General features: G+C 48.0%; 1 protein-coding gene across 8 annotated transcripts in view; it reads right to left on the reverse strand.

The window, feature by feature from the left end:
- The window catches only part of agap1 (ArfGAP with GTPase domain, ankyrin repeat and PH domain 1), a 1093107-nt gene that overhangs the window by 650415 nt on the left and 417869 nt on the right, over positions 1-24823 (reverse strand). For 3 of the 8 annotated variants that reach the window (XM_072482181.1, XM_072482190.1, XM_072482173.1), the window contains exon 1: positions 11466-13548. The exons of 3 other annotated variants lie outside the window; for them this stretch is intronic. In XM_072482181.1, coding sequence (XP_072338282.1) covers positions 11466-12981 — 1516 coding nt within the window. In that variant the 5' untranslated portion in view covers positions 12982-13548. Of the gene's footprint in view, positions 1-11465; positions 13550-24823 lie in introns of those variants that run through there. 2 more of the 8 variants (XM_072482209.1, XM_072482200.1) reach the window with 2 other exon arrangements.

Consider the following 24823-nt stretch of genomic DNA (forward strand, 5'->3'; position numbering starts at 1 on the left):
CATAAACTTAACTCATCCATTAACTCTGCTGGCAGTGTCCTTACTCGCACAAATTTCTGTTCACCCATCACTCCTGTACTTGATGACCAACACTGGCTTCTGGTCATCATTGCTTCAGTTTTAAAATCTGCATCCTTGTTTCCAAATCCCTCTTTGGTCTCTCCTCATCTCTGTAACCTCCTCCAGCTCTACAACCCTCAAGAGATATCTGCATTCCTCCAATTCATCCCTGATTTTAATTGCTCGGACATTGGTGCCCATGCCTTCAGTTGCCAAAGTCGCAAGTTCTGGGATTTCCTCCCGTGACCGCTCCACCTCTTAGTATTCCTTTATGACTCTTAAAACCTATCTCTTTGACCACGTGTTTAGTCACCTGCCTTAATATCCCCTTATGAGTGTCATGCTTTGTTTGATAATGCTCCTAGTAAAATGTCCCAAACACTTAATATGTTAAAGACGCCAGATAAATGCAGGTTGTTGCCTATCAGCTTTTACACTGTTTAACAAATCAATAAATCGTGTAGAATCATGAGGTACAAAGGAAGGCTGGATGTATTGGTAATCTGCAATATATTGAACATAAAAATACATTCGAAAATGGCAGAATTATGCAGAGCATAATGGAATAAACGTAACGTGCAAAAACTCTTGCTGCAGGACATTCTTTATTCCAACTGATTAAAGACACTGAAGAACATCATTGATGAATTCCTATTAAAAACATTGAAAAAACAATTCTGCAAACAACTGGTATCTAGTGGCACATTTTTGATGATGTGACTGGAGAACTCCAGCTTATAGTGCCATAAATATTAAAACAAATTTTGCTCGCTCCCTCTCTCGACAATGAACTTTTTGGCGATTTTTTAATGCCAATGTTAGTGCTCATATATCATGTTCACATGATCCAGCATGTTATGAAAATCACATATTTGGCCACCTAGCCAAGAATTTGGCATTTCTGCTTCTAAAGTAATAATAGCATTTATAAAAATAAATATATACAACCTGACAGTCACCTCAATGTGGAATTAAGAGGGTGGAACTTAAACGAGGGGAGCACCCCTATGAAAGGCTGAGGAGTTGGACGTTGGGCTGTGCTGAATTGAGTCTGGGATAGGAGAGTCTTTTGAACAGAAAGGCAAAAGTAATTAAGTGACTGTTGTGAAATATTTGGGCTAAGTTACAATCTGGTTATTGTTAAAAATACAAACATGACTTCCGGTTGCTGCTATGCCGAGGTAGGTCGCATGTTCGGCAGCTCCCGCCGGGAACGGACTTGTGAGCTCTTCAGAGGGGCCCCAACGGCAATTGTTTGACGGCTCCTAGTGTGGGAAGGTGACGCACTATATGGATTGGACCAGGAGTGGAGCGGTTAAGAAAGTGATCCTGGTGCAACGGAAAGTGCGAGGGAGGAAAAGCAAGATGGCGGCGGGTGGAGACCAAGCAGCGTGGGCGCAGTGGTCGCAGGAGCAGCAGGAGTTCCTTAAACACTGCTTTGCGGAGCTGAAGACAGAAATGTTGGTGCCAATGAAGGCGGCAATTGAAAAGCTTGTGGAGACCCAGAAGGCCCAAGGGGCGGCGCTCCGGGAGGTGCGGCAAAAAGCCTCGGAGAACGAGGACGAGATCTTGGGCCTGGCGGTGAAGGTGGAAGCGCACGAGGCGCTGCACAAGAGGTGGCAGGAAAAATTTGAGGACCTGGAGAATAGGTCGAGGAGGAAGAATCTTCGGATTCTGGGTCTCCCTGAAGGAGCCCGATGCCGGGGCATACATGAGCATGATGCTTAATTCGCTGATGGGCGTGGGAGCTTTCCCGAGGCCCCTGGAGCTGGATGGGGCTCATATGGACCTGGCAAGGAGACCCAAAGCCAATGAGCCGCCAAGGGCTGTCGTGGTGAGGTTCCACCGCTTTATGGACAGAGTGTGTCCTGAGATGGGCCAAAAAAGAACGGAGCAGCAGGTGGGAGAACACGGAGATCCGAATCTACCAGAACTGGAGAGCGGAGGTGGCTCAGAAGAGGGCTGGTTTTAAACGGGCTAAGGCGGTGCTCCATCGGAAGGGGGTGAAATTCGGAATGCTGCAGCCAGCGCGATTTTGGGTCACGTTCCAAGATCGGCACCACTATTTTGAAACGCCTGAGGAGGCATGGAACTTTATCCAGACTGAAAGGTTGGACTCAAACTGAGGGTTTGTCGTGGAGGGATGTTTACTGTGTTTACTGCATTTGGGGATGGTTCTTTTTGTTTTGGTGCTGGGTGGGGATGGGTGAAGGGATTTGATGTGGGGGCTGTGGGAGAGTGTGGCCGTCGATGATGGAGGGGCAGGGCCCCACGGAGGAAAAGGAGGGGGTGGAGGCCCGGGCATGGGGAGTTGTGGTAAGGGCGCAAAAAGGAGCTGCGCCAGAGGGGGCGGGGCTGGCTCAGATGGAAAGCGCGGGCTTTTTCCCGCTTTAGGGAAGGATGAGAGTGGGGCCGAGGGGGGAAGGGCAGTGCTGGAGAGGAGCGCACACTGACTGCCAAAGGGTGGGGGGATTCCCACACTGGAGGGTCGATGGAATGGCGGGAGAGGCCGGGGTCAGCAGGAGTCAGCTGACTTGCGGGAGTGTCATGGGGGGAGCAAAATGGCTGGATGAGGATCTCGCCTGGGGGGGGGGGGGGCTGGGTTGCTGCTGCATTGGCTAAAGGGGAGCTGGAAGTAGGAGAGGTGGCCGGGGCGGGGGTCCGACGCCTGGGGGACTGTAGGGTGCGGGAGGCGCGGGCATGTGGCTGGCCTAGAAAAAGAGATGGCTAGTCGGCAGGGGGGGGGGGGGGTCGCCCCCCCGATCCAACTGATAACTTGGAATGTGAGGGGCCTGAACGGGCCGGTCAAGAAGGCCCGGGTGTTCGCGCACTTAAAGGGACTGAAGGCAGACATGGTTATGCTCCAGGAGACACATCTGAAGGTGGCAGATCAGATTAGGCTGAGAAAGGGATGGGTAGGGCAGATCTTTCATTCAGGGCTGGATGTAAAGAACAGAGGGGTTGCAATACTGGTGGGAAAGCGGGTGTCGTTCGAGGCACTGAATATTGTAGCTGATAATGGAGGCCGATATGTGATGGTGAGTGGTAGGTTGCAGGGGTTGCGGGTGGTACTGGTGAACGTATATGCCCCGAATTGGGATGATGCCGGATTTATGAAACGCATGCTGGGTCGGATTCTGGATCTGGAGGTAGGAAGCTTGATAATGGGGGGGGACTTCAACACGGTGCTGGACCCAGCACTGGACCATTCTAGGTCCAGGACGGGTAAGAGGCCGGCTGCGGCCAAGGTGCTCAGGGGGTTTATGGACCAGATGGGGGGAGTGGATCCATGGAGGTTTGCCAGGCCGCTGGCCAGGGAATTTTCCTTCTTTTCCCACGTCCAGAGACGACTCCCGGATAGATTTTTTCATTTTGAGTAGGACGCTAATCCCGAAAGTGGAGGGAACGGAATATTCGGCCATAGCCATCTCGGACCACGCCCCGCATTGGGTGGAGCTGGAGTTGGGGGCGAAGAGGGACCAGCGCCCGCTGTGGCGCCTCGATGTGGGACTGTTGGCAGATGAGGGGGTGTGCGGGCAGGTGCGGGGGTGTATTGAAAGATACTTGGAGGCCAACGACAACGGGGAGGTGCAGGTGGGGGTAGTCTGGGAGGCGTTGAAGATGGTGGTCAGGGGAGAACTAAGCTCCATTAGGGCCCACAGGGAGAAGGGAGAGAGGAGGGAGAGGGAGAGGTTGGTGGGGGAGATTTTAAGGGTGGACAGGAGTTATGCAGAGGCCCCCGAGGAGGGGCTACTTAGGGAGCGACGGAACCTCCAGGACAGAATTCGACCTGTTGACCACGGGGAAAGCAGAGGCACAGTGGAGGAAAGCACAGGGGGCGACGTACGAGTATGAGGAGAAGGCGAGTCGGATGCTGGCACATCAGCTTCGTAAGAGGGAGGCAGCGAGGGAGATTGGTGGAGTTAGGGATTGAGGGGGGAATACGGTGCGGAGTGCGGTGAGAATAAACGAGGTATTTAGGGACTTCTATGGGGATCTGTACAGGTCTGAGCCCCCAGCGGGGGAGGAGGGGATGCGACGATTTCTGGATAAGCTGAGGTTCCCGAGGGTGGAGGAGGAGGTGGCTGGTTTGGGGCGCCGATTGGGCTGGAGGAGCTGGTTAAAGGATTGGGGAGCATGCAGGCGGGGAAGGCCCCGGGGCCGGATGGGTTCCCGGTTGAATTTTACAGGAAATACGTGGACCTGCTGGGCCCGTTGCTAGTGAGGACTTTTAATAAGGCGACAGAGGAGGGGACCTTGCCCCCGACAATGTCCAGAGCACTGATTTCTTTGATTTTGAAGCGGGACAAGGATCCATTGCAATGTGGGTCATACAGACCGATCTCGCTCCTCAATATTGACGCTAAGTTGCTGGCGAAGGTGCTGGCTACGAGAATTGAGGACTGTGTCCCGGGGGTGAATCATGAGGATAAGACGGGATATGTGGAGGGTAGGCAGCTAAATACAAATGTGCGGAGGCTCCTCAATGTGATTATGATGCCCTCAGTGGAGGGGGAAGCGGAGGTAGTGGCAGCAATGGACGCGGAGAAGGCCTTTGATCAGGTGGAGTGGGAGTATCTTTGGGAAGTGTTGCGGAGATTTGGGTTCGGGGGGGGGGTTCATCAGTTGGGTCAGGCTGCTATATAGAGCCCCGGCGGCGAGTGTGGCTACGAACCGGCGGAGGTCGGAGTACTTTCGGCTGTACCGGGGGATGAGACAGGGGTGCCCCTTATCCCCCTTGTTGTTTGCACTGGCAATTGAGCTGCTGGCCATGGCACTGAGGGAGTCCAGGAAATGGAGGTGATTGGTTCGGGGGGGGGGGAAGAGGAACACCGTGTGTCGTTGTATGCCGTTGACCTGTTGTTGCATGTTGCGGATCCAGTGGAGGATGGTGGAGGTCATGCGGATCCTTAGGGAGTTTGGGGACTTTTCGGGGTATAAACTCAACGTAGGGAAGAGTGAGCTCTTTGTGGTGCATTCAGGGGACCAGGGAAGGGGGATAGACGAGCTACCGCTGAAGAGGGCGGAGAGGAGCTTTCGGTACCTGGGGATCCAAGTAGCTAGGAGTTGGGGGGCCCTGCACAAGCTCAATTTGACGCGGTTGGTGGAGCAGATGGAGGAGGATTTTAAAAGATGGGGTATGCTGCCACTCTCACTAGCGGGTAGGGTGCAGTCGGTCAAAATGACGGTCCTTCCGAGGTTTCTCTTTGTGTTCCAGTGCCTTCCCATTCTGATCCCCAAGGCCTTTTTCAAACGGGTAAGCAGGAGCATCATGGGATTTGTGTGGGCGAATAAGACCCCGAGGGTGAAGAGGGTGCTTCTGGAGCGTAGCAGGGACAGGGGGGGGCTGGCGCTGCCTAATTTATGTGGCTATTATTGGGCAGCCAATGTGGCGATGATCCGTAAGTGTCTAATGGAGGGAGAGGGGGTGGTGTGGAAGAGGCTAGAGATGGCGTCCTGTGTGGGCATGAGCCTGAGGGCGCTGGTGACGGCACCGCTGCCGCTCTCGCCGACAAGGTACACCACGAGTCCGGTGGGAAGGATGGATGGGGGGGGTTTCGGAGCTGGCATCGGGCAGGGATTAGAAGAATGGGGGACCTGTTCATCGATGGGACGTTTGCGAGCCTAGGGGTGCTGGAGGAGAAGTTTGGGCTACCCCCGGGAAACGCTTTCAGGTACATGCAAGTGAGGGCGTTTGTGAGGCGGCAGGTGAGGGAATTCACGTTGCTTCCGGCACGTAGGAGTCAGGACAGGGTGATTTCGGGTGTATGGGTTGGAGAAGGCAAGGTTTTGGCGATTTACCAGGAGCTGCAGGAAGAGGAGGAGTCCTCGGTGGAGGAGTTAAAGGGCAAGTGGGAGGAGGAGCTTGGGGAGGAGATAGATGAGGGTCTGTGGGCTGATGCCCTGAGTAAGGTTATTTCTTCCTCCACTTGCGCCAGGCTCAGCCTAATACAGTTTAAAGTACTCACAGAGCGCATATGACAGGGGCGAGGTGGATGGAGTAGGTTCTTTGGGGTGGAGGACAGATGTGGGAGGTGCTCGGGAGCCCAGCAAATCACGTCCATATGTTCTGGTTGTGCCCGGCGCTGGATGGGTTTTGGAGGGGTTTTGTGAGGACTATGTCCAAGATGGTGAACGCCCAGGTCAAGCCAAGCTGGGGATTAGCATTATTTGGGGTATCGGACGAGCCGGGAGTGCAGGAGGCGAAAGAGGCCGGTATTCTTTTGGGGTGGCATTTGGGTTAAGGTGGGGGGTTTCCCTATTTGTGTTTTTTACGGTTATATGGGGGGGGGTTATTGTATATGGGGGAAATCCAATGTATAATTTCTGCTTGTCGTGTTCTTGTTTCTTTTTTCTTGTTGGGGGGGGGGAGCGGTTTTGTTGCAAATTTGTTCAAAAATTTGAATAAATATATATTTTTTTAAAATACAAACATGGGCAGCACAGTGGTGCAGTGGTTAGCACTGCTGCCTCACAGGGCCGAGGACCCGGGTGGGATCCCGGTCCCGGGTCACTCTGTGTGGAGTTCGCACATTCTCCCCGTGCCTGCGTGGGTCTCATTCCCACAACCCAAAAGATGTGCAGGGTAGGTGGATTGGCCACATTAAATTGCCCCGGAATTGAAAAAAAGTGTATTTGGTACTCTAAATTTATTTTTTTAAAACACAAACATAAAAATAGTAATAAAATAAAATGAATCCTACTACAAAATTTCTAATTGAAAAATTCATAGCTCTCCAAGGAAGCATACGTCTGCGGTCCCTTTGAATAAAGGTCTTAATTTTTAGACTGAAACTACATTTGTTTTATTTAGCTCCTTCAACATTTAACTTTCCTTTGAGATTTTTTGCATACTTATTATCTTATTCTGATGATACCATTTAAGGTCCAAAGCCAGTGAAAAAATATATATTTTCTGGCTGTGTTTTAGGGCAGTTGGTCAGCCTTTGCTAGATTTGTAGGTTTGGCATGGAATATAGGTGTTAGGTGAATTGGACATTCTGAATTCTTGCTCAGTGTACCCAAACAGGCGCTGTACGGTGGCGACAAGGGGATTTTCACAGTAACTTCATTGCAGTGTTAATGTAAGCCTACATATGACACTAATAAAGATTATTATGATCCTGGCTGAACCTTGCCACACATTTGCCCAACCGCAGCTCACTGTATCGGTCACGCAACACCCTGCCGTCCTTTGGAGAAGCTGTTACTTGTTGTACAATGAACAGAGACACAGAACTTTCAGCATTAAAATAATTCCCGAAATATCAAATGTGCCAGTAATGTTTTTCTCCATTTCCTGAAAGTCCAGACACATTTTGAGGTACATTTCCAGACACCGAATGCCTTCTGGTACCTCATTTAAGCATCCATTCTTTGCCTGCAAGTCTAGACAGAAAATGTCAGCAGGCTATCTGTTAATGGAAGGGCACCATGGTTGAATCCCATCCTGCTCTTACTCGTCGTGGACACAAGCATTTTCTACAACAAGGATCATGGAGGTCGGTCAGGATTTGTCACGCTGGCTGGTTTTTCTCTATCTCGTCTCAGAAAAATGCACCTCAAAATGCAACTCCAGCTGACAACAGCTAACATAGAGCACACAGCTCATTAATCTGCATCTGTAGCACACAATCCCACACGTACTGTGCACTTAACAATATACTGATCTGGGTATGTGGTAATGTTGAGAGACTTTGCACAGGGTTTGATTTAATTATCAAGGCAAACAAACAGTCATCATGGTAAATGTAACAGATTTAAGATAAATGTAATTGGTATCACTAAAATGATATAAAGGGCAGCACGATGGCGCAGTTGGTTCGCACTGCTGTCTCACGGCGTTGAAGACCTGGGTTCGATCCCGGCCCCAGGTCACTGTCCATGTGGAATTTGCACATTTCCCCCCCCCTCCCCGGTGTCTGCATGGGTCTCACCCCCACACCCAAAGATGTGTGGGCTAGGTGGATTGGCCACGCTAAATTCCTCCCGAATTGGAAAATGTTTTTTTCAAAATTAAAACAATATAAATCATTCAACCATCAAGTTCCAGCAGTCTACGGTACCGTGATACACAAATATAGCATTTAAGCAGCCAGACCAGAAACATAGCAAAAACATTCTACAAACATAATGCTATAAAATAATTAATATGTCCGGATGAAACAATAATTTGGGACAAAAGAAATAGTCACATGGATATCAGTAGATTAAAGAAAGCCAGCATGATTTTTTCAGGGAAAATCATGTTTCAACTAACTTGCCCTAATTTGTTGAAGAGGGAACAGAGGGTTGATAAGGGCGATGCTGTTGATGTGGTGTACATGGAGTTCCAAAAGACATTGATGAAGTGTCACACAACAGAATTATGAGCCAAATTATAACTCATTAAATAAAAGGGACAGGAACAACATGGATACAAAATTGATTGAGTAGCAGGAAACAGTAGTGGTCAAGGGATGTTTTTTGAGCTAGAGGAAGGTTTATAGGGGAATTCCCTGGGGTCAGCGTTGGGACCCCTGCTTTTCCTGATATATATTAATGACCTAGATGCTGATGTATACGGCACAATTTCAAAAGTTTGCAGATGTAACGAAACTTGGAAGCATTGTGAGGAGGATAGCGTAGAACGTCAAAGGGACTTGTTGTTGATATTTAATTCAATACTATTTTTTATAATTTAAATCTACACATTAGGTTTGCTTTCTTGACTAGTGTTCTTCCATCTGGAAAATGCAGGGCTCTGAAAAGAGAATTAACATTTTTTTAGTGTACATCTGCAGAGGGATGGAAGGTAATTGGTGACCCAAAGGGAAACTAGTGATGGATTTGTCAAAAATTAACCCAATAGCTGCTGGGTGGCGTGAGAACCATGCACTGTCACTGGAGTTTGATCTCAACTTGTGACCTGAAGAGATTTCAATTTGAATCCCAGCAACAACAAATATTTACTCTATGTGTTTCTTGGTGAGAGAATGACTAGTTTCCAAGAAGTTATTTAGGTGAGGGAGTACAAACAAGTGGTTTAAGCCAGGCTATTCAACATTCTAACCAAATGTCACTGCATTACCCTGTCTTCCCCATTGAAGGAGATGTCTGCTTGGAGTAGTGTGGATTAAGATAAGTGGCATTTTCATTTCAAAATATCCAAGTATTGGAGAGGATGAAAAAGCTGTCTGCAACTTTTGACATGGTCAAGCATACAAAATATTTTTTGGAAGGATAGACTGCAATAAATTCTAGCACCATACCTCAGGGTCTGAATATGAAAGTTTCTATGGTATTTTTATTCTAACACATTAATCACTTCACTCCTGCAGCATTCATTTGTGTGTTTATTACCTCGAGACCCGACTATTCCAATGTTTTCCTGTCCTGTCTTCCACATTCTATCCTCCGCAAACTTGAGATTATCCAAAACTCTGTAACCTATGACCTAATGCACACCAAGTCCCTCTCACCCATCAACCCTGTGCTCACTGAACTTCATTGGCTCCCCATCAGGCAACATCTTGATTTTGGAATTGTCATCCTTGTCTTAAACCTCTCCAAAGCCTTGCCCCTCCCTAGCTCTATAATATCATCCAGCCCCCAAATCTTTTAAGATATACTCCTCCTAATTGTGGCCTCTTGTGCATCCATGATTTTTTAGTTGCTCCACCTTTCGTGGCTGTGTCTTAAACTGCCTGGGTCCTAAGCTCTGGAATTTCCTTCCTAAGACTCTACTTTCCTCCTTCAAGACATTCCGTAAAACCTATTTCTTTGAACAACCTTTTGGTCATCTGATCTTGTTTCCTTATGTGGTTCAGTGTCATGCTTTGTTTTATAATGTCCCTGTATCATAGAATCACAGAATGGTTACACCACAGGAGGTGCCATTTGGCTTGTTTTCGTCTGTGCCTGCTCTCCACAACACTGTATGGATATGAGAATTAAATAATGGTGCTTCTCAGTTTTTATGCAAAATCATTTCAAGTACCTTTAGCCTCGAGTTGTCACAAAATTACCTTTTCCACTTTTCAGATCTCACCATCAAGCCACCACAGATGACATCATCAAATTTGGATTTGATTTTTGCCAAGCCAGTATCCAATGTTTACCCTCAACATCTGGAATGCCATTGACTATTCATGCAGGCTTCAAATCCTAAACAGATCCTGACCTTAATTCTCTGTGACCTTAATCTTCTGTGGATAAAGATCTCAACATGGCAGACAGAGTAGTTATAACGTTCTCCATCTGATTCCAAATTACAAGGCTTTCTACAAATCAAATGCCACCTCTGACAGTCGCCTTTTAGAAAATGAATAACTTATCCAATATTTGACAGGTCCTAAAATGTATTAGATTCCATTTATTTACAGCAGCCTTTTTGATTCTCTACAAGCTCGGCCATGACTCATTTTTACAGTATTTTCTCTCTTTCAAAAACACACATTTAATTAATACACGACAACCAAAAACTCATTTGTATTTGTCAAAATCAGTTATGATTGTACCTACAACATAAAGACTACAGAAAATAGTGTGCAACACATAAGGGGAGATTTAAAACAAAAACATTGTTGGGTAGAAGGAGAACATGATTTGCAGTTTCACAATCCTATACACTTTAAACATAATTTAAACATTCAAATGGAGCAATGTTTTGGAATGATGACAGGATTACAACTATAATGACAATATCAATGATAACACTGTTTTACAATTCTAAAATCTATCCGATAAACAAGGGCCAACCAGTCATGTATGCAACTCTTAATTTCTAGACAAATTAACAATAAAAACGCAACTGCAAGTATTAGTTCCAACTTAAATATGTCATATACAAAGTTGATGCTTTGTGTTGTTCAAACCCAGACAAATGCATTAAAATTAAATACATCTCCGTACAATATCACAAAATTCTGATGCTCGCGTAATGCCATACTTAACATATTTTTCCATCCTGCAATTACAAGCTTTCCAGCACTCATCATGTGGATTGCTGAATACACAATGTAACTGCCAGCTCAAGGCTAATTGTCTGGGTTTTTCTCTTCTTCTAAAAGGGAACTGCGTACAATCCATTAGGGGCTTGCACGTTCAAAGCTAAAAGCCCTCATGCCATGGTAGAAAACACCTCAACCTGCCACCTCAGTGTCAATCAAACATCAGCAGTTATTAACATTCCTTCCTAACTAACAAACACAGCACAGTAACGCATTTTGTGAACTCATTGTTTCCCACTACATTAACACATGGCCCTGACAAAGCATTCGTTAACTTTCTGACTTGTGACCCAGTGGCGAGTCCTTTAACTATTTATTTTTGAAGACTTGCTGGATTGCAGCAAAGCCACTGATCAAATTTTCAGAAAATGTCGAAGCTATCAGACTTTACACAGTTTTATCAAAGAGCCATACCGTTTCGAGAAGTATTTTCATCAATGCTCTCACTGCTGGACTGCTCAAGGACCGGTGTACCCTTCTTCTGGCTGCGAGCGTATCCTTTGGCAACATAATCCCGGTGTGATTTTCCATAAGGACTTGAAACAGGTGTTGAAGTACCATCGCGCTTTGAGAAAATGCCAGTAAAAAAACGGAAAAGTTTGTGCTCCTGGGAATTGGACCTCAAGGCACCTGTTAAAAAGCCATCCTTCCCCATCTCCAGGTTTTCAGAAAGCTTGTGAATGTCACTGTTGTCTAAAGTCCTGTTCTTTCGTTTTCCCCGCTCCCACCGTCCAGGCTCAGAGAGTGGGTCTGTTTTGTTCAGCACTTCCCCAATGTCTAAGGTGTTCCGTTTCTCATTTGTTAATGATTCCCCACAGTAAGACTCTGGCTTTTGTACTTTGAATTCACTTTCAGTCTCCACACCAGAGAGACAGCTGGAGCTACCATGATGTTTCTCCTTTGATAATGCTTTAAACCTCACTAGTTCTCCATTCCAGTGTCTGAAGCTGAAGCTCCTTCGAAGTAAACTTGGATGCCTCTTGTCTGTTGCCATTGACGTTGGGGGAGTTTGTTTGACGGCATCTATGCAAATGGTTGAACAATCGGTTGGCAGAGATGAGCCCATTACTGGGGCTACAGATAGTAAACCATGTTCTCCTTTTGGAGCAATGTGCTTAGAGAAATCAGCCTCCGAACCAGGAGGTGACACTGTGATTAGCTCTTTGTCCCCTAAAGGACTCTTCAATGAATCATTTGAGTTTCTCTTGATGGTTGTCTCGATTTTCTTCAAAGCTGACTTGCCACTTGCTCTTGGTGATTTCCTTGGAAAAGATGCCTCTGTATTAATGGACTGTAAAGGTGTTGAGAACTCTTTCACACAAAAGGCTTTGGCCGGATCTCCTCTTCTACTTCCTTCAGTGCAAGATTTGCCTTCTTGTGGATCTTTTCCCTGGTTCGAGACACTGGGAGTCACAGTAACCTGTTCCCTGGATTCAGCCTCTGTACCCAACCTCTCAGTGCAATGGGTCCAATTTTTCTTGTTCTTTAGTTCCACATCCACTGTAGCCAGCATGCTGCTTGGTCTAGCTGAAGTCCCATCTCTACACCTCAACGTGACCAGGTCTTTGGTTGGATTTTCCTTGAGTTTGAAACCCAGATCTCTGGACCTCCTGGCCACCTTCAGCCTGCCCAGTTCCAGATGGCCGGTGCTGAAGGTCCGAAAGCTCCGAAGATTCGCTTGCGGCTCAAACTCATCCTCCGCCTCACTACATTCGGCCGGGCACTGGCTCCCGGACTGGTTGGCGCTGCTGGGACAGCCTGGCCGGTCTGGAGCCCCCTCAGATCGGGGAGAAGGTGAAGGTTTGCTGCCAGCCTCAGCCGTGGCAGCCTCCCGTTTGACGAGAGTGAGGGAGATCCGGTAGACGGTCTTCCTCTGAGGAGTCCCCCTCTTCATCATCTCGGGATAGGGTTCGTTGTCCAGCAAGTACATGGCTTCTTCCACCTTCGTCTGCTCCCACCCTAGTCAGTATCTGAAACATCCAACAGTAGGCCACGTGATGGAGAAACATCCAACACTGGTCGACTCAACGTATAAATGTCCAACACTGGCTACTCAACAGAGGAACATCCAACACTGGTCCACTCAGTGGAGAAACATGCTGCACAAAGTGGATCAAGGGTGTAATACCCAATCCAGGAACATCCAACAGTAGCTTCCTCACTGCAGGAACATGCAATTCAAGACCGCTCAACAGAGGAACATTCAAACAACAGACTGCTGCTAAGCGTGTGAGAGAATCCAGTCTATGCAGGATGCAGGGCGCAGAGACAGAGGCAGGTGTGTGAAGATGAATGCCTTTGATTATCTCCTTCCTATGCAGATCGATGTAAACGACGGTTGGTTCAGTGTTGCCTCGCCCGCCTGCGACCAAGGCGGGGGCACCGTGCACCGAGAGCGGATCCCTGGGCTCGCAGCGAGCGCAGCATCTCGGCAACGAGCAGGAAAGCGAGTGCTATATCCCCGGCGTGTTTAAGCACCGACTCCCGGGGGCGGAGGATAAGACAGACAGAGAGAAAGAGAGAGAGAGAAAGAAAGAAAGCTGTAAACACCGGCATGGATCTTCCTCCACACCAATGGGAATGGACTCTTAAAGGGCTTTTCAAATAACGCGCAACAAAGATCAACATTTTCACAGTGCTCGGGCCAACCTGCAGCACTTTAAAAAAACCCACACGTTTTAAAGGTCGCACCTGCTCCCAAATCTTGCTGGTTTTTTTCTGTTTTGCAAACTCACCTCGAAGCCTGTAATTTACTGCAAGACTAGCATTTCATTCTAAATGCCTTCTTTCATATGCGGAGTATCAACAAATGTCAAATACCTGCATGGTTCCAACATTAAAAGCGTTTTAAAGGCTTCAATAAATGAAACAGGAAACTACTTTCAATCAAACTGAGAAAATAATTCCAAGGTTTAATAAAGTGACTTTCAGATCCAAATTCGAAAATCTCCAGCCAAAATTTATACCAGGATGAGAGATTCTGACTGGGCGTTTTCCCTCATTGTTGAATCTAGAATTTGGGAATTTCCAAGTCAGGGTCTCCCATTTAAGATAGAAATAAGGTGGAATTTCTATCAGAGGTCATTAGTCATTGGCATTCTTCACCCCAGGCGAGCGGGGGGCTGAGTCATTGAATAAATTCAAGGTTGGGATAGACAGATTTTTGACTGAAATGGGAATCAAGGGTTATGCAGGAACTGTGGGGGAGTGAAATTGAGACCACAATAAGATCAGTCATGATCTTACTGAATGAAGGAGCATGCTCAATGGGCCAAGTGGCCTACTCCTGCTCCTATTTCTGATCTTACATCAGTATGTCGTTTGGTACAAGGTGAAACAATGAGGGAGATCTGGGGATCCGTTTTAACTGATCTCAAGCAGTGGCCTGGAGGCACCACAATTAACAAGTGTGCATTTAAAGTGGCTTTAATGTCACAAATTGTCCCAAGCCCTTCCCAGTACTGATTATCAGGCTTCTTGTTCTCCAGCAGTCCCTTGGGATCGGGGATGACTTACTGCCACTCTGGTTTGATGGGTTCCGAGATGGCTCATAAGTCTGATGCAATGATATTTGCTTGGAGGATTAGGTAGATAAGTTGTTTGGAGGTTTGTGCGCTCCTACCAATGCCTCAACTTTGTCTCTGGTGATCCTGACAAAGTCTCTCAATGTGCTCAGTGCCTTTCCGAATAGGCCTTCTCCATTTTCTCAGTCACAAGTCAGGACCTCTCATGAGTCGGTATGGATGTTTTATCTATTCAGGGATGCTTTGAGGACATTCTTAAAATGTTTCCACTGTCCTCCAGGGAATCTCCTGCCACAACTGAGTGCAGAGTAGAACAGTTGCTTCGGGAGTCTGGTGTCAGGCATACAAACAAAATTTCCTACCCAGTAGAGTTGGTTTTGCATGATTAGCACCTCAGTGCTGGTCAAATTGGCTTGGGAGAGGACGTTGCTGCTGGATCACCTTTCTTGTCACCAGATTTGGAAGATCTTGCAAGGGTATAGCTGGTGGTACTTCTCCGCTGGAAGTTGTTCAAGTTTCCGAAGCATACGGGGATACAGGGTTCACTGCTGCCAAGTAAACCATGACCTTAACCTCAGGTTTGAGATGATCATCAAATACTTTTTTCCTCAGTCAGCTGAGAGCTGAGCTGGTTGTTGGACACGATAATGAACTTCATCGTCTATGTCTGCCTTCATCAAGAGGAGGCTCCCAAGATATCATAGAATTTACAGTGCAGAAGGCGGCCATTCGGCCCATCGAGCCTGCACCAGCTCTTGGAAAGAGCACCCTACCAAAGTCCACACCTCCATCCTATCCCCATAACCCCACCTAACCTTTTTTTGGACAATATGGGCATTTAGCATAGCCAATCCACCCAATTTGCACATCTATGGGAAAAAAGTTCACATTATCCAGGATCTCATTGTTGATCTTAATCAATGTGTTGTGGGAGCTGCTTGGAAGAGGACCTTAGTTTTCTGGGTGCTTAGCAAAAGACCCATTTTCTCATATGCTTTGGAGATTATCAGACAAAGGTTAACAAAAATCACTTAAGGAGATACCAGGACAGGTGACCAAAACATTTAATGGATGGAGAGGATTAAGGAAGCAATTCCAGAGTTCAGGAACCAAGACAGCTGAATGCACAGAAACTGATGATGAAATTAAAACTGGGCACAAATAAGAGGACAGGATTTGAGGAGTGCAGAAATCTTGGAGAGCTGGAGGGAGTTACTGGGATATGGAGGGATGAGACCATGGAGGGATTTGACTACAAGGATTTTTACTTTTTATTTTTCCAATTAAGGGGCAATTTAGCACTGCCAATCCACCTACCCTGCATATCTTTGGGTTGTGGGGGTGAGACCCACGCAGACACAGGGGAATGTGCAAACTCCACACGCACAGTGACCCAGGTCCGGGATCAAACCCAGGTCCTCGGTGTCATGAGGCAGCAGTGCTAACCACTGAGCCACCGTGCCGTCCTAAAAGGATGAACACTTTAAAATTGAGGCATTGCTGGACCAAGAGTCAATGTAGATCAGCGAGTATAAATGTGGGCAGCAGAATTTTGGATGAGCTCAAATTTAGGGAAGGTGGAAAAGGGAAAGTTGGCTAATAGAGCATTGGAATAGTTGAGTCTAAGATTCAAGAAAAGGCATGCTTACAGTAAGAGAAAAAACTCAACTTTGGTACTGTAAAAAATGTACATGTTAGATGAGGACAGAATTGGAGGTGTAGTGTCTGATCTCCCACACTGTAGAATCCTCGCTAAACAAAGATTGCAAGCTGAAAGTTGAAAACTGAGAAGGGTAGAGGAAGAAATGAGTTTTACATGGCAAAATACCTTTTCTATAATGTCCCTCCTCCCATCTCTGTTGAGTTCAACTTTCCCCAACATGTTTTTCTCTCTGCATTTACACTGAGGAGCCCAAGATAATTTCAGGGTATGCTGCAGTATTACAAATCAGAATACTTTCAAATGTCAAAGACTGAAAGCTCACACTTCCGTCAAAAGTTATACATGTTATAGACTCAGGCAGAACCAGTGCAATAAAATCAATATTTCTACTGCATTGCATGTTTTTTGAAATATCATTTACAAGTTTATTTTGAAACATTTTTAACCAAGTGGGAAAGTGGCTTTCAATCAACCTACCCTCGTTGAGATTTAAAACTTTGTTAATACAATCTTACTGCCAACTGAATACAAGGATACAAAATATTACTGATACTTTGGAATAAATTTAAAGAAATACATTTACACTAAATAAGTTTTAACAAGTCCGTTATTAATTGGCTGATACTTTCTGCATTTCTGGAGCTACATTCATGACCAATTCAATGAAGGAGAATATTTGTAATTAAAGCTACTTAATGCCCATTAAAGATGATGCCCAAGTTGTGTACAGACATTGTAAATGTTAAATACAAGCATAAAAATTAGGCGGAAGACTATGCCATTCTGTCCCTTGAGCCTGCTCTGTTATTTGAGAAGATATTTCATATCCACGGCTGACCTGACTGTGACCTCAACTCTACTTTCCTGTCTAGCCACATAACTTTTGACTCCCTTGTTGATCAAGAATCTATCCAACTCAACCTTAAAAATATTCAATGATCCATCTTCCACAGCTCTCAGGGAAGATAATTCCAGAGACTCACAACCCTCAGGGAGAAAAATGTTTTCCTCATCTCAGTCTTAAATGGGAGACGCCTTGGGCTGGATTCTCCATCGGCAGGATCCTCCGTTTCGCCGGCAGCACACTCACACTCGTGGATTTCACGACGGCACCAGAAAACGGATGCGGCGGGATGGAGGATCTCGCCCCTTATTTTCAAACCGTGTTCCTTCGTTTTAGTCACTCCTACAAGCGGAAACATCCTCTCGGCATCCACCTTGTCAAGTCCCCTCATGATCTTTTAAGTTCAATAAGAAGAACCCAAGTTAAGGTGCCCTTGAATGTCAGGTAAGCTTTTTATTCACATTGCTGGGGCCAGGTAGGCAGTCCCTGGCAATTGGAGGGGGCAACCCACCAGCAACACGTCACTGTGATAAAAAGATTCTGTGTTTAAAGGGAAGTGGTGTTTAAGGCACTTCTAAATTACACACATGATGAATTACTAATCTTAAGGGATGCCATCAAGGGAAATACCAAGCTACAGGGAAGTAGGAAAAAATATAAATCGGCAACCAAGTCAACTGGTGTCCCTTTTGTAAATGTCCTGCACGTTGGCTCAAGTGAGAAATATATTCAATTTAAAAATTTACCACAAAATATTCATTTTTCATCATTAACCATGACAAAATCAATTTGAAAAAATTCACACTGGTAATTATCCAGCATTTGTGCGATCTATTTTCACAAGAACTTCCAGCTATAACCGGAATGGGAACAGGAAATAATTAGAGTCTGAATAAACAAAATGACGGCTGCCCCTTTCTTTATTTTCATTACTCTTACTTGTTACAATTACTTTTTCTGACATGACAAAACGTTTTTTCCTCCAGTTTAGTAGTTCTAAGATTCCAACAGGTTGTGCAGAAACGAGATCTCCATGTTTCATGATTATCAAGGAAATATTTCACCAAGCAAATTGAAGCAATTTTATAAAGGAAACGAGAGTAAGACTAAAGAGAACCCAAACAATTTTACAAACAGAAAACAAAGGGAAAAAATATTTAAACAAAACAAATACTCCTGGTCTACGCTGAAAAGCTTACATTAAGCAGAGCTGAAATGCAACAAACTATTGTCCCCAGAATATGAAGTTAACTATTTTTAAGCAAAACATGTGTGGCAGATTTGATGATCTCAGAATATTCACAAGCCTGTTAGCTAACCTTAACAAAAGGCAATCAATCAAATCAAATCAAGTCTATATATTGCAATCTCATCCTCATGGGAACTTCCAAACACAAAGTCTTTTCTTGTAAAACAAAAGGTTATTGGTGTACAGGACAAACATAAAGCAATTATATTAAGCTAGACTGTAAACTTCACACATCCTTAAAACCATGGGCTTACTGCGCTAATATTTTGTGAATAGGACTGCCAAAGTATCATACCCTTCTCGGAGATGTAATTATATCCTGGTCCATGTCCCACTCACTCCTGCCCTTGCTGACCAACATCAGCTGCCAGTCTCCAACATCTCCAATTTAAAAATCCTTATTCTCACCTTTAACTCCCTTCTTGCCCTTCCCCACCCATCCCTCGCCACTATCTCTGCGAAAACCTCCAACTCTAACCAGACCCCACTTCCACTCTCTGTCCTCTGATGCACCCATCTCCCTTTTGCCCTTTCATTGGTAGCCATCCCTTAAGCCATGTGAACCCATGCTCCAGAATTTCTTCACAGTTCCTTCTTCTCATCCCTTAATCCCTTTGTTAAAACCAAAGCTTGTTGTCGCCCTCCTGACACCCCCTTTGTCTCAGCATGCATTTCTGGCTGACTCTGGGCGGGCTTCTCCGACCCCCCGCAGGGTTGGAGAATCGCCAGGGGGCGGAGTAAATCCCGCCCCGCCACTCCAATGCCGGCTGCCGAATTCTCCGGCGCCGGTTTCTGGGCGGGGATCGCGCCGCGCCAGTCGGGGGCCGTTGGCAGTGGCCCTCCCAGCGATTCTGCGGGCCCCGATGGGCCGAGTGGCCGCCCGTCTTCGGCCGGTCCCGCCGGCGTGAAATACACAAGGTCCATACTGGCGGACCTGGCTCTGAGGGCAGCCTGCGGAGTCCTCAGGGGGGTGCCCCCCACGGTGGCCTGGCCCGCGATCGGGACCCACCGATCTGCGGGCGGGCCTGTGCCGTGGGGGCACGCTTTCCCTCCGCGCCAGCCTCTGTAAAGCTCTGCCATGTTCGGCGCGGTGAAGAAACCCCCTGCGCATGCGCAGGGATCACGCAAGCGGTTCCGCGCTCGTGACAGAACACGCTGGCGCTCCCGGGCATGCGCCAACTCGCGCCGGCCGGCAGAGGCCTTTCGGTGCCGGTTGTCGCGGCGCCAACCACTCCAGCGACGGCATAGCCCCCGGAAGTGTGGAGGATTCCGGAACTTCCGGGCAGCCCGACGCCGGAGTGGTTCGCGCCGCTCTTTGGCGCCGGTACGGCCCGCCTGCCGGTTGGGGATAATCCCGGCCTCTGTCTCTGTGCAGGACATTAGGGCATTTCTCGACATTAAAGGAGCAACAAAATTACAAACGTGTTTTGCTAACATCCCATATAATATTTTTGTTGGCATTATAAAGTTTCATTTTTCATTGCGGTTGGGTTTTTTCTGACTTGAAATGAGACTTAGATGATCACTGATTTACAAATACTGAAGGATGTTATTTTAGATTGGGCAGTAAGACTGGGCAATGCTGAGGGAGCACAACTCTGAAATCACATGGCTGTGTTAGAAATAAGATGGCGTTTGTGTCACCAGCAGCAGAAAAGCCAGCTGAAACAATGGTTTTGCTCATTCATACCGCTAAAGGCATTGTCCGAAAGACAGGTGCAGACTGGTATTGCCTGGACCACTGAAGATGAACCACAGTAAGAATCTTAAAACTGCAACTTCAAATTTTTATATCATCACCAACACTGCGAAACCCTCACTCCAATGCAATTGGGGCAGATTCCAGATCACTGTGGCTAACACTAGCAAATCAGCTTCAACTTGGCTTGGCTATGAATGACACATCAGAAAAATACACGGGACACAAGTTAGAAAGAAACAAAGAGAGGACCGTCATTTATATAGCACATTTCAAAGTGCTTCGGAGCCAATAAAGTACTTTTTAAGTAAACACCGCAGCCTGGTTGTACATAACAGGTCTCAGAAACAGCAATTGGATGTCAACCAAGCACTCTGCTTTAGAAAAGATGGTTGAGGGATAATGACAAAGATACCAGAACTCCCCAGCTCTTTCTTCAATAGTGTCATGAAAACTTATGGCTCCATCCCAAAGGGCATCATTTTAGCATCTCATCCAAAAGGTGGCACCTCCGACAGTGCAGCACCTCCCGAATCAGTGAAAGTGCCAGCTTAATAATGTTCTGCAGTGCCTGGTCTCCCCACCCTCCATCTTCACCCCTGCCAACCATCCCCTCCACCCCAAACCCACATGACCTTCTGGTTCAGAGGCAGGACTGCTACCACAGGGCCACCTTCAGTTGACACAGGTCATAATGATGGCACCATCAAGAAAAAAAGAAAAGCACCAAAGGCAGGTTAAGGGAACAAGCAAGTCAAACACCCTGAACCCAAGCATGAGCAACCAACAAGACAAAAACAACTGTGACAAATCCAGAAGAGATCAGGTGGAAAACAAAAGTATGTATCAAGGCGGAGATGGATGAGTCATATATTTTAATGATCAGAAATTGAAAATCTTAGGTTCCCTCAGCTGAAGAATAAAACTAATTTTCAGCTTTCAAACAGAATAGCTGTGACATATCTGTAACAGAAAGCCTAGATCCAGGTTTGAACTGCTTTATTATGAAACCATGACAACTCTATTTAACAGGGTCGTTCTAATGAGGCTTATAGATTACATTTGGCCAAGTATTTACCCTGTGTGTCAGAAGAACCCCAAATATTAACCAAACTTCTAAGTTTATAACATTATTAATTTGTATTGCGACCAGTGGTTTTAGTATCAGTTCTGGCCAGGTAGTTCCTCATTTACACTGCCAGGTCGCAACAACAATTCTAAGGGCCAGGATGGAGCTTTATCTTTGCACATGCAGTTTCTAATAAATGTTCAAATCTGTTCCAGGCATAGAACATAGAACATTACTGTGATGAACGGTTACTGCCTTATCATCATGTAAGGTGATGTCCCCTTTAAGACCAGGCTTGGAACCCTGGGGACTCCGCCTCTGGCTCCGCCCATCTGGGAGCCATACATAAAGGCCTGCCTCATGGTCTGTATAGCAGTCAGCTCTCGTCCAAATCTGTAGCATAGTTATTAGCCTAATAAAGCCTTCTTTACAGTTTAATCTCTATAGCATCATTATTGAGGGTACCTCAATTTATTAGGCTAAACTAGATTCAGGATGGACGCAGGCCTAAAACCAGAGAAGCTCAATCTGGAAGCACGAACGCTGGAGGCAAAGGAAATTTTTAAATACTGGCTGCGGTGCTTCGAGGCCTACCTGGACTCCGCAGAGACTCCCATCCTGGGGCCACGCAAGCTGCGTCTACTCCACGCCCGGGTGAGTCACAGAATCTCCGCCACGCTCGAAAAGGCGACGATTTATGAGGAAGCGATTGAGTTGCTCCGCAAGCGGTTTGTCAAACCCGTCAATGAGGTGCACGCCCGGCATCTGCTCTCTACCTGCCGGCAGCGCTCGGGGGAAATCGCTCGACGAGTTTGTTGAGAAACTCACCGCGCTGGCCAGGGACTGTGACCATCAGGATGTGACAGGGGAAGTCCATATGAACCTGCACATCAGAGATTCTTTTGTGTCCGGCATCCGCTCGACCTACATCCGGCAGCGACTGCTCGAAAACGGGGCAAAAGACCTCCAGGAGACGCTAACGCTCGCCTCCTCGCTGGAGGTGGCCTGACATAACTTGGGTACGTACCCCGCGGACTCTGCCAGCCCCCCCCGGACTTCCTCAGACTCGCCCGTATTACAGGCCTGCGCCACGCGGCGACCCGCTCACCATGGGGGCACACCTTGCTACTTCTGCGGGCAGGGCCAGCACCCACGCCCACGCTGCCCAGCCCGCTCCGCGATCTGCAGCGACTGCGGGAAGAAAGGGCACTTTGCGAGGGTCTGCCTGGCCAGACCCAGGGGCCAGAAAAACAAAGAACAGCCGGCCCGAAAATCACGCTCTCAGGCCCGCAGGCCTCGCAATGCTGCTGCGCACCGACCCGACACGTCCTCTTCTGACGCGTCATCAGCCTCGTGCGAATCATGGGAGCGGCCATCTTCTCGACCCGACACGTGCGACCAACGGCAGCGGCCATTTTACGACTCCGACTACCCGCGACTGGGTGCGATCACCCTCGATCAAACTCGGCCAAAACACCTGCAGAACTCCATGATGCAGGTCCAGGTCAACGGGCACGACACTGCATGCCTCTTCGACTCCGGGAGCACGGAGAGCTTTATCCACCCTGAAACGGTAAGGCGCTGCTCCCTACGCACCCATCCCACATCCCAAACCATAACCCTCGCATCTGGGTCCCACTCGGTACAAATCACGAGGTACTGTATTGCGGATCTCTCGATCCAGGGTGCCAAATACACCCGTTTCAAATTTCATATCCTCCCTCACCTCTGTGTCCCCCTGCTGCTCGGACTGGATTTCCAGTGCAGCCATCGAAGCCTGACACTGAAGTTCGGCGGACCCTTGCCCCCCCTCACGGTGTGCTGCCTTGCGACACTGAAAGTCGCACCCCCCTCGCTATTCGCTAACCTCATTCTCGACTGTCAGCCCGTCGCCACCAGGAGCCGGCGCTACAGTGCCCAAGATATGGCTTTTATCAAGTCAGAGGTCCAGCGTTTACTGGGAGAGGGGATCATCGAGGCTAGCAACAGCCCTTGGAGAGCGCAAGTGGTGGTAGTCCGGTCCGGGGAGAAGAAACGGATGGTCGTGGATTATAGCCAGACCATAAACCGATTCACGCAGCTTGATGCGTACCCCCTTCCTCGAATCGTGGAAATGGTAAATCGGATCGCCCAATACCGAGTCTTTTCCACGGTCGACCTCAAATCTGCCTACCACCAGCTCCCCATCCGACCAAAAGACCGCCTCTATACTGCCTTTGAAGCAGCCGGCCGGCTCTTCCACTTCCTCAGGGTCCCCTTTGGTGTCACAAATGGGGTCTCCGTCTTTCAAAGGGCGATGGACCAAATGGTGGACCAGTACGGTTTGCGGGCTACATACCCGTACTTGGACAATGTCACCATCTGCGGCCATGATCAGCAGGACCATGACGCTAACCTCAAAAAGTTCCTCCAGACCGCCCGAGCCCTTAACCTGACCTATAACGAGGGCAAATGCGTTTTCCACACCACCCGGCTGGCCATCCTCGGCTATGTCGTGGAAGACGGGGTCCTAGGTCCCGACCCCGACCGCATGCGCCCCCCTTAAGGAACTCCCTCTCCCCCGCAGCCTCAAGGCCCTCAAACGGTGCTTGGGGCTTTTCTCCTATTACGCCCAGTGGGTCCCCAAGTATGCGGACAAAGCCCGCCCACTCCTAAAGACCACCACTTTTCCCCTCTCGGCTGAGGCTCAATCGGCCTTCAACCGCATCAAGGCCGACATCATCAAGGCCACCATGCACGCGGTGGACGAAACCATCCCTTTCCAGGTAGAGAGCGATGCATCAGACATCGCCCTGGCTGCTACCCTCAATCAAGGAGGCAGACCAGTAGCGTTCTTCTCCCGAACCCTCACCGCCTCCGAGATTCGACACTCTGCAGTCGAAAAGGAGGCACAAGCCATTGTGGAGGCTGTGCGGCGCTGGAGACACTACCTCGCCGGTAGGAGGTTTACCCTCGTCACCGACCAACGGTCGGTCGCCTATATGTTCGATAACACGCAACGGGGCAAAATAAAAAACGATAAAATTTTGAGGTGGAGGATCGAACTCTCCACCTACTCGTACGATATCAAGTATCGTCCAGGGGAGCTCAACGAGCCCCCAGATACCCTGTCCCGCGGCACATGCGCCAACGCGCAGGAGGACCGCCTGCAAGCCATCCACAATGACCTCTGCCACCCGGGGGTTACCCGGCTCGTCCATTTCATCAAGTCCCGCAACCTACCTTACTCAACCAAGGAGGTCAAGGCCATGGTCAGGGCCTGCCAGGTCTGTGCGGAGTGCAAACCGCACTTCTATCGGCCAGACAAGGTTCGGCTCGTGAAGGCCTTGGGCCCCTTTGAGCGACTGAGCGTGGACTTCAAGGGGCCCCTCCCGTCCACCAACCGTTATGCCTATTTCCTCACCGTGATCGATGAGTTCTCCCGTTTCCCATTCGCCATTCCCTGCACCGACATGACCTCAGCCACGGTGATTAAGGCACTGCACAGCATCTTCACCCTGTTCGGTTTCCCTGCTTATATCCACAGCGACCAGGGTACATCGTTCATGAGCGATGAGCTGCGTCAGTATCTGCTCAGCAAAGGCATCGCCTCGAGCAGAACGACCAGCTATAACCCACGGGGAAACGGGCAGGTGGAGAGGGAGAACGCGACCGTGTGGAAGGCTGTCCTTCTGGCCCTGCGGTCGAGAAATCCCCCAACCACCCGCTGGCAGGAGGTCCTACC

Source organism: Scyliorhinus torazame, chromosome 2, assembly GCF_047496885.1.
Source record: "Scyliorhinus torazame isolate Kashiwa2021f chromosome 2, sScyTor2.1, whole genome shotgun sequence".
Lineage (NCBI taxonomy): Eukaryota > Metazoa > Chordata > Chondrichthyes > Carcharhiniformes > Scyliorhinidae > Scyliorhinus > Scyliorhinus torazame.